The sequence below is a fragment of the Takifugu flavidus genome, chromosome 5, assembly GCF_003711565.1.
Source record: "Takifugu flavidus isolate HTHZ2018 chromosome 5, ASM371156v2, whole genome shotgun sequence".
NCBI lineage: Eukaryota > Metazoa > Chordata > Actinopteri > Tetraodontiformes > Tetraodontidae > Takifugu > Takifugu flavidus.
In genome coordinates, this window is record NC_079524.1 from 8,411,456 (window position 1) to 8,430,771 (window position 19,316).

Genomic DNA, 19,316 nt, shown 5'->3' on the forward strand with positions numbered 1-19,316 from the left:
TGCTTAATGCGACATCAGACACCGGCGCTCGGAGAGGCCACTCTGCCGCACAGACGCAAGGCTGCAGCCAAACTGTGTACCGGAACACACAATCGGAAAAGAGGCAGGACTCCTCAGGATAAAACCCATCGGATCTGCGAGACTGTAACTTTAAAATGCATTTGACCAAAAGGTGAACTCTTTTCAAGTAAATACTGGTAAATACTGGTTAGTAAATACTGGTTAAAAAGGGCAATACTGGTAAACGGATACATTATTCACCATAATTTATTTTTTATATGTATATATTTTTATATATATAACTATATAACTTGAAAATCCTGAGCCATTTACAAAACTATTAAATCAATCATCAAACCGATCCTTTTTTGTAAGAAACACCAACACGTGTGGAAGGAACAGATTCAAGTAGAAGTTCTGTAATGTAATTCTATTATAATTAAGTTTATCAAAAATGTATAAATACAGTACTAAGAGTACTAAACTGTGAACAAATATAAGCCTCGATGCAGTCGATGGTGTCACAATCCCAGGCTAAAAACCATGGCAAGGCTGCAGTAATGTTAAAATTTGCCCCCAGTTTTCTTCAGTTCCTGATAAATAGTTTAACCATTCATCTTTTTGTTCTGATTCCTCAAGTGAACCACACTAATAATGACATACGAACTATTTAATTTACATTCACACCAAAAACCAGATGCCAACTAGCCACAAACCAACAACATGCAAAAGCCATGAATGGAAATACATATAAATAAAACATTTCACACTGTGCATACCTGTAAAGGTGGTCTTGGTGATGGGTGGTGGGTTACACATGGGCGACCTCCTGCACGAGCCAAAAATACTAATGAGCAAAATGGTTTATACTGATGTTAGTTTGCTTGAAACTATGTAATGTTCAAAAAACACTCCATGGCAGTGAAATATGAATTTCTCTCCACACCTTTATACACCTTTATACAGAAGTGTGAAGACTACAAACTGCTGTGTTGTTGCAGTATTCAAAGCTAACAGCAGATGGCGCCACTGGCCGCTTGATACAATATCGTCAGAATAACATTTTTATAAAAATAAGATGCTGTATGTTGGACATGTAGAATTGACTTCATCAGATTTCCTTTTTTGTCAACTCACTTGTTGGACGCTCTGTCTTGCTGTAGATTCGTTAATGCACCGAAGTTGTTTCTTACAGTTCTCAAACTGGCAAGAACCTGAAGTGGCACGAGACAGAACAGGGCTAAACGTGCAGCATTTACAGCAACATGAATCAAACACTACACGCCCCCAAAAATAGATTACACACTACAACAGGGACTCACCTGTGCAAACGGTGTTACAATCATGTCGTCACCATGACTGAAAGAGAAAAAAAGGGTGACATTAATGGTGATTTCTGATTATAATAATCTATTAAGTGATTGAAGGTATTTTCCCACTGTAGAGACACTATCCAGCAAAAACGGCAAGGCAAAAAAGTTGCCTTGGGCCCTCCACCTTTCTCCCTCATTTTATGGCCTTGTGCAGCCCACTGCTCAGGCGTCCAGCCTGTGTTTAATACTGTCTAAATGGAGTGTGCAAATATTTTGGATATTTTTTCTTCTTGATAGTTACTTGTATTGGAGGTATATTTTTGACTTTTATTTTCAATGACTACATGCCTGCCAGGGAGGTGGCGTTCAAGTGGCCAAGGTCATGTGTGTTGACAGCGTAACAGTTAGAGATTCAGATAAAATATTAACCAGGAAAACCTACAGCTGACGCTGAGAACAGACACTTTTTCAGGACCTTTTCTAATTCAATCAAATGAGCAGGGAGAAAAAATACTCACATAAAAGAACCAGGCAATAAAGAATAAATAACATCAATAACATTTATACACTGTGTCCACTGTGAATGGAGAGTGTGTGGTGGAAGTCAAGGAAGGGTTTTTGATTTTAATCTCAGAAGCAAACAGCAGCAATATAAGGTTACTCAGGAACAATATTTTCCAGCCTTTTGTCTGTTTGAGTTTCCTGCCAGCTGTATTGAAAAGTTTTGGGTCAATATTGTTATTCCCTTTTGCAATAAATGGCCAACACACAAAGAGGCTCCATTGTGCAGGACTGAAGAATGCGCTTTCAACTTATACACTGACCCAGAATAATTTCGTCCGGATTGTGTCAGATTTACGTCGGTTTCACAGTAAAGGGGAGTGACCTTCTGCATAAAGACAATGCGGAGCGTAAACAGAGGCATCAATCTTGTATTTTTAGAGAGGCAATCAATACACTGGTGAAATGTCAGCCACATAATTTGGGCATATGGCTACTGATGCTATTGAATAGGTTTAAAAATAGATGTGACCACAATACAATCAGCCACTGGGCATGCACTCTTCCCACCATGGCCCCAGCTCTGTGGCAAACCTAAAGTTAAACATTGGAGATTGAAAAAACCAAAGACAAAACCATATCATAACAGACAGAACCTTGGTGTACTGCCTTTTATGAAGGTTCAGGGGTAAGTAAAAGACACCGTGCACTCACATGTCACTGGCAATGGAGGAGTTTCGGGACATAGACTTGGGCGAGAGGTCGTAGTCGCTGTCGGAGCGGTACAGGAACGACTCTCTCCGCTGACTGTGGACAAAATTAGCCTGCAGGATGAGGCCTGAGCCCGGGCTGGCCATGGGGTCCAGGGGGCTGCGGCCTGATGATGTGCCATTGTCCACATCGAAACTGCACAAAGGGGAGACAGAAGACAGAGAAGTGTTAATCACAAGTGTCGCTAACAGCAACAACAAAAAAAATCTATAACTACATTTAAAAATCAAAAACAGATACTATTGGAAATGTTCGCATTATGATGAAAACTAATTGGTAGTGATAAGACTATAATAAAGGTTTGTAATAGTCTTCTAATGGCTACATGAGATATTTACTCTGTGCAAACTGTGCAGATGGCAACAGGGACAACAACGTTACTGACGCCGAGCTGAAAGGCGATCTGGAACCAATGACACGGTTTCCCCACGGGAGTCCACACTGAGCTCCTTAGTATCCGAGGTGATTAGTGCTGACCCTGTGTGAATAATGTCTCTCACAAGGGGTACCTGCTTTATTGTTAAGGCTATTAGGCGAACCATGATCGAGTGTGATGTAGGTGCTGAGGTCACAGGGGATTCCCTTAAGCACAACACTAGTCATCACCGTCATAATCGCTGCATCGTATTTAATCCTCTATAACCTATGACATCACTTCTGCAAGCATGAGAGCGAGACAAACAGCGGCCTGTGCGAGTGTAGGACGGCGCTGATCATCAGTGGATGATCTAACCAGCTGTCATCACACTCCCCAGTCCTAATCAGCGGTGGACGGTGCAGTTCGGTTAGTTCGGTTGTGATACAGACCGCGGACTGAACTCCCAAAAGGAAATTATATAAAACTGCTCCATCAGTTCAGACGGCGGAGCCACGCCAGACGTATTTTCCACAACGGTCCTGTCTGCAGTCCATAAGAAGCAGCAGAAAAGTGAGTGGAATGAGGCCCTCAGCCTAATGACTGAGGGAAGTTCCGCTCTTTGACACAGAATCACTGGGATTTTTCACATTTCTTTCTCTCTTTCACCCCAGAAGTCTGCCTGCATGCCCTCGCTTCCTGTCTTTAGAGTGAGATCAGAAGCAGGTTAGGCTAAAAAACTCAAGCGCCCTCTTATCCTTATTCCACGCACAGGTTGTTCCCTGTGAGTCATATCTCACTATCTTGTTACGGATGGTGTAGAGTGTGAGCACAGAAACGCGGGAGCATATGGATCACTCTCACGCTCACACGACACGCGTGACGTAACTCTGCTCCAAGTTTGTGTAGGTGTGGGGGGACTCTGCAGACACACCCTCGTGTGGAATGACATAAATATGTCACACGCACAGCAGGAAGTTCCGGAGCTGAGCCAGTGTTGGGTAAGCAAGTGTGGAAAAGTCAAAGAAAGGGAGGAAAATGTCAACACCCCCATGTTGTGAGAATCAACATGAAATAGAGCGCACGGGGGAAGGGAAGCGCAAAATCCAAGCAAGATGGGGAGAGACCACTCAAAAAGGGACTCAGTGTTCAAATGTACAGGAGCTGTCCTCAGAGGACAGGCGGGGGAAAAAGGACAGAGAGAGAGAAAGAAGGTAAACTGTGGACTATTGTATAAACTATTGAGCACTAGCACAAATAGCCCATCATTCATTTCTGACATCTCAAACAAAAATAGCCGCGTTATTAAAAAAAAGAAAAATATTCACAGCGCGCTTCCAAACGCGCTTAAATAAACGAAAGCCTTTTCAATTCGTCGACGCCAGATCAGTCACGCCATTCCGGTTCTGTTTTAACAGAGGCGATTCAAAACAAATTAGAAGTATTGGCAGACTGGAAACAAATCCGTGTGATCGGGGTGATTCATGCCGATATGTTTGGCAAGAAATAACAAAAAGACAACTTCTAAGTCGGGGCAGTTGCCCGAATGTAGCTAGCTCATACACAGCTGACTGTTAACTGAAACTAATGAGACTTCATCCTTTGGTGAGCAATCCAACAAAAGCATTATTTCATTTACAAAACCAAGAGACATTTGGGGCTGTGAGCAATAACTGACGCACGACAGTTTTGATGTTTTGACAATGGTCGCTCATTTATGGGAGATTATAACGGACTGGGAGGGGTGTATGTCTCCTGAAAAGAAAATCAAAGGGGAAAATGAGAAACCAGCGTATTTTGACAATAATAAATAACATTTCGTGGTGGATAATTCAGACATAACATTCAGCAGCTACTAGAATAGTTGTGTCTTTATCCTGTAGGACACTCCTGGGTCACAGATATGACCAAGGACACTACACATCATTCTAGCTGTCCATCAATTCTTTTCTCTGTATTTCCCCTCCATCTGCCTTTTTCTCTCTTTAATGGAAAGAAGATCAATAGCTTATTTATTTTTAGCCATGGTCAGTTGCAGCAATTAGAGACGTTGGCAACAAACGGTTGTCACATCTGACGACACCACGAGGAGGAGGGAGGACTTCGGGGCATAAAGATGGCGATAAATAATCAGCTGATGCGATGATAATGAGGTCACAATCCCAACTTTATCTCTTTGTCACTTCCAAAATGCAAATCAGCCCTAGTTATAGTGTTTTTACCCTCAAACTGGGACACGAATCTCAAACAAAACAAAAAAAAGGGGCAAAAACTGTTAAAAGTTAGCAGACGTGGTTGGGGAGTTCGGAGCCGCGTTGATCAGAAAGGATCTCTGCATTGAACCAGGCACAGGGAAGACGACACTGATTTATTTTAGAAAGCAGAGAGGACACGGAGAGGACTAAAGAGACGAGGAAGGACGGGAACCAATCAGACTGCCTGACTGCATTCGTGTATCTGCACGTTGCTGATGAATATCTTCCTCTTCACTCAGGCAGGACAGTCTGTGCCTGATCCCCAGCCTGGTGTGCCATGACACGGACCTCTGCTTTAAACTCATATCTGTAAGAATTATTGTATTTACATTTAAAGGAACACGACCTACTCTGAAGCCCACCGGAGATAAATTAAAACGTGTCCTTATCATCATATTGATTCATTACACAACGCTGATTGCGGAAGCAGCGTGTCCACTGGCTAATACCACCCAGAGGAAGGTTTCCCCTATTAGTGCCCCTACTGGCAGGAGGAGTTGTTTGTGGGTTTCTGAGATATTAAAACTGTCGAGATATGTTGAGGGTTTGTATTTGTAACAGCGTGAAACAGTCAGTCAGTTCTGCTGTTTAACTTGACTGACAGACAAGCACTTATCATGCAGACGGGTCAAGCAGGTGAGTGCACAACAAGCTACTGATAACCAAAACACATATCCTTCATCTGGCATCGTCCTGACACACACATGCACGCACAGACACACACGCAACATCTGGGTCATGTGATCAGGCAGGCGGTCAAATGCAAATAACTCTTAGGACTGGCAATATTTGGTAGCTCTAAATCATATTTAGAATCTTTTTTTTTAAATCAATGAATATTTAAGATATGCTACACTCTCTCTTTTTCTTCTGCCCTCATCAGCCAAAGTAAATCCTTCATTTTATTCATGACACTGCTCTAGTGTTCACACTCTCTGCACCTTTCGAATCCCCATGGCAACGTGACGTCATCACACACTTGAATGCAAACCAGTCCTGTTCTATATGTTAAGGTTCACCTGAGAAAGGACGTATATTTGGTGCCATTTATGGCTTCAGCTCTGAATTGCTGAAGGTCATATCAGAAAAACATGTTTGATAACTGGGAGGTTGTCAGGCCCCACAAGAGGATAGATAATCTTCTGCGCCTGTCAGGCTGGGGGGCTGGGGACTGACAGAGCTCAGATGCAAACCCTCATGCTTCAACTCACACATTATTTACTCCTCCACACCTTCTCCCCTTATAAACCAGAAGACGGAGTTACCACAACAGGAGGGGAGCTGGTTCTCAACTCCTTCCTCAGCCTTACGCTAACAATCTGATGGGTGAAGCTGAGGTCTGTTTGAATTAGGTCACGTCTGGGAGCGCGTCAAACACTTCAGTCTCGCCGCTTTCTGCATTGCGCACGTAAGGAATTGCTCACCAGTGTTCTGGCACTTGTGCAAGCGTCTTGAGGTGCACACTGTGAATGCAAAATGCATTGCTTTCTGAGTTTGTTATTAAACGCGTTCAGTAAATGAACAGGAGTCACACAGGCTCTTCAAGGGAGAAAGTGTTCAAAATCTTGGGAGCGCTTTAAATCTGAAGAAGAAAACGGAAGCACAGATGGAGGAGCTGCGGAGTCCAGCTGACTACTGTTTTTCAGAGTGTGCGTCCAAGTCTAACAATGGCTTTTATTCTCATCTCTCAGCAAATTCCACAGTCAGCTCCAGCAGTAATCTCAGTAAAATCCACACCAAACTACAACGTGACTCTGATCTAAACCGCTCAGGGAGAGTAGTACCCTCTGAGACTACTAATCTATATTAAGTAATTAATAATGAATGTCGTCGTTCCACGCAGCCGTTGCTATCTCTTGGGGAGCCTGGGCAGATTAATAAACTGACATTAGCACACCGAGATCTGACAAAATTCAAACACGTGCTGCTGGGCAACCACCACCCAGTGAACAGTGTGTCCCATGTTTATCCAGGGTTGTTCTGATCCATTTACAGCTTTGCCTCCATGCACGACAAAAAAAAAAAAAAAAAAAAACACAACGGAAAAAAAAAGGGTTAATATTAACTTTGACTGTGAGGTTGTTGGGAATCAATACTGACAGGCAAGGGCAAGTTGAGACAGGAGGGGGGAGGAGACAGGACACAGAGGGTGATATGTGCCACTGGCACTGTGCTCTGCATCCTGCGTTTAAGTGAAGACACGTGCAGGCAGAAGAATGTATGCAGAGACACATTCCTCGGCAAAGTAAGTGCTGGTCATCAGCGCCTGTCCGAGATGAGGCCACCTACCTGACGGACGAGGACGTCCGCTACAAGGACGCGGAGGGCTCATGGAAATAAAAGAAGCTGTTTGGTTAGACGAGAGTTTGAGCACCGATAATTGTGATCTGACAGAAGAGGCCTTCAGACTCAACACTGGTGGCAAAGCCAAGAAGAAGTGTCCTGAAAGTTGGACGGAGTTGAAGGAGTCAGCAACAGAAAAGTAGAGCAATCACACAAACAGCACACACACACACATACACACAATCTATCATTGTGAGGACTCTCAGAGTTCGTTTCCCTCCCCGACCCTGACCTAAACCTAATCCAGTCCTAGGCTTTAAAGCCAAGCTCAACCCGGAAAATGCCCTTTGACATTCCGAAGACATTATCTCTCTCTCTCTCTCTCTCTCTCTCACACACATGTACACACACGTACACAGACAGCAGGATTTAAATATGAATATCTGCTTATTTACCACATTCCCTCCGTGTTCTTCAAAGAGCTGGTAGAGCGTGATCGTGGCTTTAGGATGATACTCATGCTGACCTCACATCCACATTTGCAGCTGTCCACACAGAAAGCCACGGGGTCATTCACAGACCCTCCGGGTCACCTGAAGCCCACTGATGGGCTCTCTGTGGACGTCTCCTCCTCGTTATTCTCGCAGTTGTCGTTCTTGACCATTCACTGAACCGAAGCCTTTCGAAATCCAGCCCCTCTGTGACTCTTTCTTTCAGGTTTCCAAAGTTTGATTTCTGGAGACAAGATCTTCTCTTCCCGTGAAGTTTTCCTTTTTCCCCCCTCTCCCTCCTCACCTCACCTCACTCTCTGCCGCTCTCTGACTATCCCAATCTTTGAAATACATGAAGCTCCTTCTGAGTCTCCTCTCTCCCACCAGCGTCTCTCTCTCTCTCTCTCTCTCTCTCTCTTCACTGGTAAGACTGAAGTAGGAGGGGTTGCTTTGGTAGTAGTCATTCATTTAAGGGCTGGGACTTGCATCCTTGAACAATGCTCTCCACCAATGTCCCACACTGTCAATCACTCGACTGCCACGGCAGAATGAAGGCTGTTGTAGGTACACGGTGTTAAGACGGGAGAGCTTGGGGTATTTTGACCTACCAAGAGAGGTGAGGAATGCACTTAGTAGTATTAAGAGAATCAAGACTGCAATGTGTGAGAGTAAAGACACCTGAGAACAGGACGAACATCAGTAAAGGAATGTGTCGGGCACAGCTGTTGAGCCGGGATGACTAAAGCTTCTGGTGTAGTGGGGCTGAAAGATGTCATTTAGATGTTGCTTTAAGGGGCAAGGCTAATCCTATTACCCAAGACTTTGCATTCCTGAGTAAAGACAGAACGGCCAAAGAAAGAGTTTCCTTCAGAAAAAACGGTCACGTTTACGAAGCTGAAATGAGTGCAGATAAAAACAAAACACTTAACATGATGACAGGCTTCTAGAAGCACAACCAGTTTTCTCTGGGTCCAATATTTAAGCAGCTGGTTGCACTATTTCTCTATTTAGATTACAAATGTGAAGATAATTACACTTGTTTCTGGAAGACTGTGAATATACTTTGATATGAGTTGAATTCATTTGGTAACAGATGATTTTAATCATGCTAATGAAAGCATAAAGTCACATTTTACATCCATAGAGCTCACAGAAACACTGCTACCCCCTGGTGGTTGAATAATATTAGTACCTGTTAGGGTTAGGGTTAAAAATAATAAAAAATAATAAAAGCTTCATATTTTAAGGGACATAATTGATTGGGAAAATGATCGATTTTGTTTAAAATGCTTTTCGCGTGAATGAGGTTCTGTGCATGGTGCAGATAAGCTCAGTCAGCAGATGCTGATATAAATATCACTTCACTAAGGTGCACAGATGGCAAGTCCATGTATTGACAAGGCTCCGTCCATATCTATTTGTCTACAAACGCCATTAGCCGATATCGCTGCTTCATTTTCAGGTACTATAGACTCACAGCACATATGCACAATTCAAAAACGGCTTTTAAACAAACCGTCAAATGAATAGAAATGAGGCTCGGGGCCACACAGACAATGCTCATCTTAGGGGGTCACCGAGTAGAGAGAAATTCAATATAAATGCAGGCCTAACAAGGTCTAAAAATTCTCATGCTGTGCTGTAATGGACAGAGAGTGCTCTGGTAATTACTTTACAATATGTTCTGGTTACTGAATAGACCTGTCCTCCTGAACACCTTAATATTTTAAATGAAAGATGCTTTCGTTTCATTTATTGCTAGCTCTGCAAAAGCAGAATGGAACAAAGCTAAACACGCACAGAAACAACACGACCAAGCCAAAAGGCAGCAACTTTCACCCGTTGCTTGGTCGGGAGCCTGGTGGAACAGTCTGTGTGAGCTGATAACCTATATTTCCTTTAAATTCAAACATAAAAAAGACAAATAAAACACAAGATTGCCCCCAAATAGGAAAATCAGTCCCAGAAGGTGATTAGTTTCACTCTTCTGCTCAGTCCTGTCAATGAACCTTAAGAATGAAGTACCCACACAAAAACAAACCTTAGAATTTCTATGGCTGCTTCATAAAGCATGTAAACCACCACTGAACCACAGACTTAGACCCACAGGTTATTCCTACCATCTCCGGCCACGAGGTTTGATGTCGATGGGCTTGTTGGTGGCGTAAGGTGAGCCGTTAGAGCAGGCGTGGCGGTAGCGGGCTATCTTCTCCAGAGACAGGTAGTCTGAGTTTACGGGCAAACTCATTTTGGTGGCACTCTTAACCATCAAGACACCACCACCAAACAAACACACTATCACAATTGTGAGACAGAAAGAGTGTGAGAAGTGGTCTGCAGGAGGGAGAGGGCTCAGCATGGGAGTGACTTAAACAGGAAAGAGATGGAGAGAGGTGGAGAGCGACAGAGTGATGTCGAGGAGGGAGGAGCACATTATAGTAAGTAGGGTAAACAAATTTATCTTTTCGTTTAGATAATATTCGGCAATGACGGGTGGATTAATTAAATGCAAACTGGCTGTTAACAGCAGACGAGGGCACACTGAAGACGACCTATGAATGGTTGAAAATCCCGCAACTTTCACTTTCAACGAAAAAAAGGTCAGCAAATGTGTTTTCATTTATTTTCAGTACCGGTACATTTATTTTTAGACTATCATTCTTAATCTGATTTTTCACATTTTTTAACTTGTGACTATAATTGTGGCAGAGAGACTTATTTATCTCAATGTATTCAAATTCGACTTATATTTTCCACCTGTAATAGATTAAAAACGATAAGACATTCTTGAGGACAAGAAAGTTGCTGCCCTATGACATTAATAATTTACCAAACGTAAATGAATAAACATAAATACCAGACCAGGTTCAAGTCCTTTATAACTCCGACCCCCTTACTTTAGTGTGTTTCGCTGTTGCCACTAGGGGACAGTAGAGTACAACAGTATACAATAAATAGCGTAAACCAAATATAACACACACACACACACACACACACACACACACACACACCACACACACACACACACACACACACACACACACACACACACTTCAAATTAAAGATGCCCCAAAAGATGAATGATAGTGTCGTGTTGATGGATATGTTGGCTTGTGATACAATCAAGCATCAAGAGCATGAACAATTAGCCTTTCAAATGGGATTACTGTCTATTTTATCAGCTCATAACAATTTTAGACCCGTAAACACATTAAAGATAAAATCACTTTAACTGGTCCTTTCAGTTGTCAGCAGGGGGCAGTCTGCTCTCAAGGGAAAATCCAGGCAGATGAAGAGCGACTGCCATCAGCAAATCAAATCCACCTAACCATGACTCTCTGTGGAGATGTGGCTCCTGCACAGCAAAGACAAGAAGCAAGCAGCATATGACAGCCGCTCCAGGTTGGATTGTGTTCGTCAGAGTCACACATGCCAGACACAACAGGCTTCCAATGCTCCAAGGGAACATCCTCGCATGAGCACTTCCACCCACACGCATGCACGTGATGTGGAAGCAGATGTCATGAACTCATATCAGTGCGACACAGATCTCACATTCTGACAAGTGCAGAACCTGCAACACGGAGCACGCTCGCAGAGCTGCTGAGGCGGCCACACAATGACTGTGGGAGCGGCGAGCTGTGACAGCGCTCCGAGTGACGGCGTAGCTGTCGTCACTCAGTGTCCCTGAGGCTGGAAGGCAGAGGAGCAGGTCTAACTGCATACTGAAAGGAGTTCATGCATGTTGCATTCATTATTATGGAATTTGGTGCACTGGGGAAATGCTGTTTATTGCACACATCGGCCTAAAAGGGGGAATCGATGTCCTGGTATCAAAACAGCTGTGATAGGGGTAGACTAGAGAAGGTCCCGGGGCGTCCTGAAGCGTCTTACACTGAAATGTCAAGTGCATCTAACAAGGTAATCAATCCTACTTCATGTGCCCGGTTCCTGTCTGAAGAACTCTTTCACCTAGACGCAGCAGTGATGACTAAGAGTGCTGTGGAATCATAAATAATGGAGCATTACATTTTTTTTTTTCATCTGGAAAGGCTTAGTTGTGCACAGGCAGAAGGCTTCACCATCTAATATCACCGCGATATTGTTAAAACAAAAAATTCAGGAGTTCGTGCCTCTGCCTTTATTACCAGCTGCTTGAACAAGAGCATGAATATGTTCAGTAAACGCTCTATAGCAGCTAGCAGAATAACTGCAACTGAAATAAAAAGATGGCGAGTACAGAACTAAGATAAAGCGTTGCAGCAGTCCTGATGAAGACGTGAATCGTTTAAAAAAAAAATCATTTCAATGCATGTCAGTCTCTACTTTGTCCAAAAGTCAGGGATAATGATGGCAGGAAAATAAGAACATGATTGAATAATTGTTCATAAGCAGGTAATCAGGAAAACAATTTGATGACACAGCGTTAGAACGGTAATAGAAATTCTTCTGACACATTTGGAATACAGCTGCAAGTAGGTTTGTCAAGGAGCAACTCTTTCACATAAACACGCAAGTCCTGGCTGCTTTTACAGTGCCCTGCAACACTCGTGTTTAGAATGTGGTTGCCTTGGTGACCTGGAACAGGTAGGACCAGGCACAGCCAATCAGCACTGAGTTGCCAAGGGCACAATGGCAGACTGGATAATGAGAAAGAAAGGATGACAGCATGCTTGTCTGCGAGTCAGTGGCAGAAGGAACATTTTATGATTTGGAGATTCCAACTGATCCCTCTGAAGATCTGCTGTAAAGTCATCATCACGTATCCAGTTATGGACATTAGACAGTGGCCGCGATACGCATCAATGGAGAAATTAATGAGTCTAGGATAACCCACACTCGTGGAAACACTTTCCTCAATAGGCTCTTGAATGCAACACATGGACACGCTGTTCTAGCTGTAGTGCACCGCAAGCACATGGTGGAGCTAATAGGTTTAACTTGGCAGTGGTCCCAGTGATGTCAGAGTAAGCCTCACTAAAACCCCGGTGACATCATCACACCGGTGAAAGTGTGCAAGACCTGAGGAGTGCAAGCGCAGGAAAGGGAGGTTAAAATGGTCTTCCCCACCACGGCTAGCTAATCCAGCAGGTTAAGCTGTTCCACAAACCACACACATGGTATACCACCGTCTGGAAATGCTAATCTGTTTTGATTGGTGCTCTGCTGTGCAAACAATAGGTTATTGAATGTCCACATCTACAGCATATCAATTTCAGATCAATTCCTTTACCAATTTTGCATATTGTGATAAAATGAACCTATTTCCACTATGCAAATTAAGGGAACTTTAAACTGTAGCGTGATAAAGACGTGCCATAACAGGGAAGAGTACAACAAAAACATGTGAAAACATGTGACAACAATTATGTCATTAACAGGCGTAAAGGCATCCAAGGGGAATAGACAAGCTTCATCTGCTAGTGCAAATAAACTACACAAATAACACCAAACCACAGGTCCACAGAGACCTTCCCACGAAGGGCGTGCTCATAATGGGCCAGCTGAAGAGTAAACCACCACGTTTGGCACTGATGCAGAATCTGAAACAGCCCGACAGATGTTGTGATAATTGAGGTGGATCAACCTAATCCCGCACTGAAACTTCTCAAAAGAACAATGTGGGGGTCCTGTATGTGTGGACCACAGTGGGAGGCTGCTAAGTGGAGGTTTTCAGTGCCATCTCAAATACTCTGTGTGTGTCCCTGTTCATTCCTGTCCTGCTGAGAGAGTGTTATAGTACACCCTGCAACGTGTCTTACCGGATGGATGAGAAGTGTAACAGTTACGGCTGCGTGAGTGGGAGAACATTTCCTCTGAGGAAGCTCTGTACAATTCGAAGCATGCCAGTGCACGCAAAAAAAAAAAAAAAAAAATACAGAGGAAGATGAAACAGACTAAACAGTGACGTCCACAGTGCAGAAAGGAAACGTGACACAATACACAAATTGAATAAAGACGACTGTGGTCGACTCGCATGCATGCCTCTGCCCAGCGTTGCTGCACTGTTTTGATAAATTCTTATTCTCATTGCTCTTTGGGCCTTTCTGCAATGTGATATTAATAATATAAACAGAAGCATGTCGACAGTCATGATCCAGCAGGTTGGGCAAAACACTGGAAATAAGCCACTTGACGAGTGGCTTTGTTCCTTTAATCAGCAGGTTCTGGTCCAGCCCCAGTCTGGAATTACACCTTAAGAATCCATAATAACTCTAAATCCACCCAGGTATGTGTACACAAATGCCTGCATGCGTGCGCGCCAGGGGACTCCCTCTCCAAACCTAAGCATCGCTAATCTGCTGCATGTGCCTCTTCGCAAACGCTGCCGTCATCGCAGCAATCCTAATCGCCATCGCCGTCATGAGCAGTGGAGTCCAACAGGGTCATCATCGTGCTAGCCTCATAACGAGATAAGTCCCCGTCTCATTTCATGCAGAATGTGGAGGAAGCGGAGGTGCAAAAGAGTGACGTTTTCAGATGATTAGAAATTACAGTCAAACTGAACTAAGTGATTCTCAGAAGAATTAAGCAATGACGCACTTACACGTCATTTTTTAAGGTACCGGGAAGGGTAGAAAACCCAAAATTAGGGCACTACAATGATCCACACAACTGTTTCTGTACTTTTTTTAAAAAAAACCTTTAGCCTGAGTATCAAACCTATTTTGTTTCTGCAGCCAAGCGCCCGGACGTGATAACATCTGTTGACTAACCACATATTTTGTTTAAGTCAAACGGTGACGCACACAGCTGCACGTCTCAACATGAGCTGAGCAATGATATTTCCTCATTTCTTTGTTGAGTGCCACTGAAGCAACAATGACGTTTCAATGCCAGGAAAGTACCAAAGACACTTTGATGTTTTGTTATCAGCAACTGTATATACTGTATATAAAAGCACGTTGGTTGTTAGGGCTAAAACCACCACTATCTTGGCAAACAAAAGTTAAAGATGCTTGGATGCTGATTTTGTTTAAACTTGATGTCTTTCATGAGGCAAAAGTCCCGATTTGGACATTAAAAAATTCATAGCACTGTCCCATGCCCCTTAGCAACAACTTTTACTTCCAATATTTCTATTTTTATTCATGATGAGGTTCCATAAAACCATGCAGCTGCCCCCAGCCTTCAACATATCGCTCTGACTATTCCATAGCCTCTGTCATGGAGAAGAATACGAGACGGACGATCTCATCTAGCAGCTGCTGTAAGGACAGCAGCAATAGATTACAGGCTGCCTTGAACACAATCGAAATGAAATTGAGATTTAAAATTAATGTGATGTCAGAGCTGCCGACAGGCTTTTCAGCACTTTCGTTTCATATGCTCTCCAGTAATGGAGTTATTTAAGTATGATGTCGCTGCCAAATCTTTTTAAGACAGCCTCTGTAAAATGCACCTTCTTCTCCCTAAATGCATGAATAATAACCAACTATTTAACAACTAACAACACTTGGGACCTGAAAGTAAGATGCAGAGTGCAAGAGCGTAAATGTGTTAAAGAGAAATTGGATGATGAAGCAAAAGTCGAGCCAAACTTTGGTCACAGTGGGTGTCAAACTGATGCCATCTGTGCGCTCAGACACACAAACAACAAGGACGTGGAAGACCACAGGTGTGACATAAGTAACTGATCTTTTTACAGTTGTAATAAGGCCAGGCTGAATGAATGCCTGGGTCTGAAGCATTGCGGCATCTGTCTGCTATATTCTGTGGAGAGAGCCTCATACATAACCCTGCAAATGTGCTCCATGTAACATCCTAATCAATTCAATGCTGCAGTGCCTTGTCGGAAGGCAGGGGTTAGCAGCAGACTCCGCTTAATTATCACTGTCACTGTGCATATTCATGGTCTGCAGACCCGACTTTATTGTTAACTGAAGGTAAAAAGAAATAAAATGACAGTATTTCATTTTCCATGTGTGTCAGGAGACTCGACAGACTCTCGGACCAGCCTGCCCTCTATCCATGTCTGGGTGACGCAAAAACCTAAATGATTGATGATTCCAGCATGGAAGCATGTTGGGAAGATTATTGTTTTATCTCCAACACTTTCCATCCAGATGTATTTCCACTCGTTCAATGTACGCGTTCAATCAATAACACATAAGGAATTTGGTCCAGGCTTGGTCCAAATGAATGATTCAGAAGAATATTTGTTTCCCTTCAGTGCCAGAACTAATATTTTCACACACATCACCTTTGTTTGCGAGGTAAAAGATGTGAAGAACGTCTTCGACCCTACTGGTAGGTTCTGGACCAGGTGGAGAACCCTCTTAATAAGCCTGAAAACATCAGCGTAGCTGTGAATAGATGGTTTGCACAGATCGATGTTGAAGGTGAGCGGAGATTGCAAACACACACACACACACACACACACACACACACACACACACACACACACACACACAACACACACACACACACACACACACACTCTTCCGGGAGAAGAGTGACTGATGACTCTGACTCCTCCAAACTGACAGCAGGTCTCTGCTGTGCCCAAGAAAGCCCTTTTCAGAAGCATCGACCAAGTTGTAACAACATGGAGTGATGGAAAGTAATCTAAAGTTTAGTTGAGAGTGACCCAGCAGCACCAGAATCAGTGACAACGTGCGGGGAGAGGGTTGGGGTTGGGACTCAAAGAAATGCGATAACAATGCCCCGTGCCTTGTTATCTTACTGACAAAATGGGTTACATCTGAAGCAACCTGCCACAGGACCACTGAGCAAGAGGGAGGGGTGGTGAAGAGGTTGGACCTTAATATCTTTTACTGCATTGGCAGAAGAAAAAAGGCACAACAAAATGGTATAATTTGAGCTCCGAAATTGAGGAGACAGGGAGGAGAAAGTGTAGCAGTAATGCAATCCACATTTGCTGAAAATAGCTCTGTTTTCCCTCTCCTCGGGTCTCTGGGGTGCTAGATTCATTTAATTGGATTACAACATAGGCTATTTGTTTCCTTTCTTTGTCAAGTACAGACAATCGTACATGTGTGGTGAATACGATGCAATAGATATTTATAGACGTAAAATGAACACGGTCAATAACTGTGCAAACATTAACAATAATATATGAAGACAGTGAAATCAATCAATATCCTGTAGAGGCAAAGGACCAATAATCAATGCCGTGTCAAGACAGTTTTAAACAATAAGTGGAGGCCTTAACCCAAACTGAAAATAGCAAGACCATTTTTTGTATCTGAAAAAATAGGGATGTATTTGGAGCCTCAAGTCCTGTATCGCTTAGAAATATCTCAGCCTCTGGTGCTCTTCTGGCTGTACATCGTAGATCTGATAAGGGAGGAAGGCTAATGGTTCTTGTTCCAGGTACACTAAATAATACACATGCACCTGGAAGCACTTCCTCCCTGCCTGAGCTTTAAAACGAGTCTGACAAGCACATACAATTTTCAGGGAATGCTCAAATGCGACAACTTGACAGCAGAAGATCGTTGCAACATTCCCTGGATTTAATAAATCCACCCAATTCAGCAGCGGAGTGCAAGCCGACAGACAGAAACACAAATGAGTCCGATGTCTCTTTCAGAACGAATGAAGCCATTTTCTACTCACACGTGGGAATTATTATTGCATTCAAATCTAAAGCTAATTTTAGGATCATTTGCCTTTCCGTGGCTCTTTTAATTGCAACGAGCAGCTCGCAACTGGAAGCACAAGCTGTTCCAAAGAGCATTCTTTCATTTCCCACCTTCCAACAGCGATGACATTGGTGGCTCGGTCGTATCCCACCTTGTTTATAACACATCTACTACATAGATAGTAATGCTCGCTGTGACTAATCCAACTAGAAGTGGACAGAGACCCAACAACACAACACTTAATGGAGAGTTTTTTTCCCCTTCCAGTTTGATTTGCTTTCAAAAAGCACTCTTCATGCTATTTCTGACTAACCCTCCAGTTTGAGGGCTTACTTAAGTATTTAGTGTGGGAGAAAATGACAGGAAATGTCTTGCCCATTTAACAATAAATTCCCCTGAATGTATTCTGAAACGACCTGGGAAAACATTACAGGCGGTACAGCAGAGGAGACAGATGTCGTCCATGTGCGGACACATGTGTGTATACATTGAAGCCCCCTCCAGGGATAACCATTCTGAGTACTCACCATATCCAGGAGTGTCTTCGAAATGGAAAATGGCTGAGGTGCATCATGGTCCTGTCACTGGGAACACCTGGACATTGTCCGGGCTTCATAATGAAGTGGTTTCAGAATATTGCCCTTTCACGAACTAGCCTTCTGAATCCACTGGCTCTGGCACATTATGATCGTATGTCCCATATTGGAATCTGCTGCTGTATTCACCCATTCAGACCAGTTGTCCAGTAAAGAGTGTGATCTTTTCAGGATTAAATCTTGGTGCTAGTGCAATTTGGTCTAAAAAAAAAAAAGCCCTGGTTTCTATCTAGAGGAGCAATCCTACAAAATATTACACGGCACCATAAAAATCCAATGAGTTCCAGGAGACAAATAAAAAATCCCAACAAGCGAGACAATAAAAAAGGAAGCATAGAGGAGGCAGACTTCAGCCCAACGTGAAAGCTGCCTTTAAGCATAAGAGTCTCAACATTACAAGTTCACAGGCGGCCACCCAGCAGGACCAGCCCTGCTCTCTGGTCCCTGCTCTTTTTTCCGTGGGATTCTTCCGGCAAAGGTTTGGAAATTGCTGTCCCACATCCACATGGTGGACTGGTTCAGGGACTCATTCCACTGGAAAACATTCTTTTTTCCTGACAGCCTGCAACACTGGTTGGCGAGGCAGTTGCAGTCACACCAGCATGACAGAGCATGTTACACGCAGTCCCTCACACGCACGCCGGCTTTTATCCTCTCAGCTTTGCCCTCGCTGTCTCTTACTTTGTGCTTTCCCCCCTCTCTGGTCTGGCCCTTCACAACCTCTTAGGGAGGAAAGTGAGGAAATGCAGACAGGAAGGGGAAAAAAAAGAAAAAAGCTTCGGCGTTCTCAAAGTCTCACTTCTCTCCGTCCCGCTCTCACTCAGTCACTCACTCACTTGCTTCTGCCTGGCGCGTCGCTCCAGTCAGTGGGATGTCCTGACCCTGTTTAAGAGGTGTGCCTGCTCCATCAGCTAAACCAATTGATCCTCTTATCACATCCTGCTGCACTTCATTCAGAGTTTGTACATGTACAACTTAACATGCGTGAGTGCTGAACGAAAGCTTTGGTGTAGAACCTATGTCGAGTCTATGTTCCATGTTTAAAACCTATTAGAGACTTTTGTCAAACCAACACAAGCACTGCTCTCAGCCTGTCAGGTTGTTTTTGCAACGCAGAGCACACCCTCTGTCTCCCTCCAGCAT

At 43.5% G+C, this 19,316-nt stretch overlaps 1 protein-coding gene across 1 annotated transcript in view; it reads right to left on the reverse strand.

Moving 5' to 3' along the window:
• pde4d (phosphodiesterase 4D, cAMP-specific) overlaps positions 1 to 19,316 on the reverse strand; it is a 98,347-nt gene that overhangs the window by 13,591 nt on the left and 65,440 nt on the right. Inside the window, 4 exon segments of the mRNA XM_057033583.1 lie at positions 780 to 829; positions 1,138 to 1,214; positions 1,323 to 1,359; positions 2,529 to 2,720. Coding sequence (XP_056889563.1) covers positions 780 to 829; positions 1,138 to 1,214; positions 1,323 to 1,359; positions 2,529 to 2,720 — 356 coding nt within the window.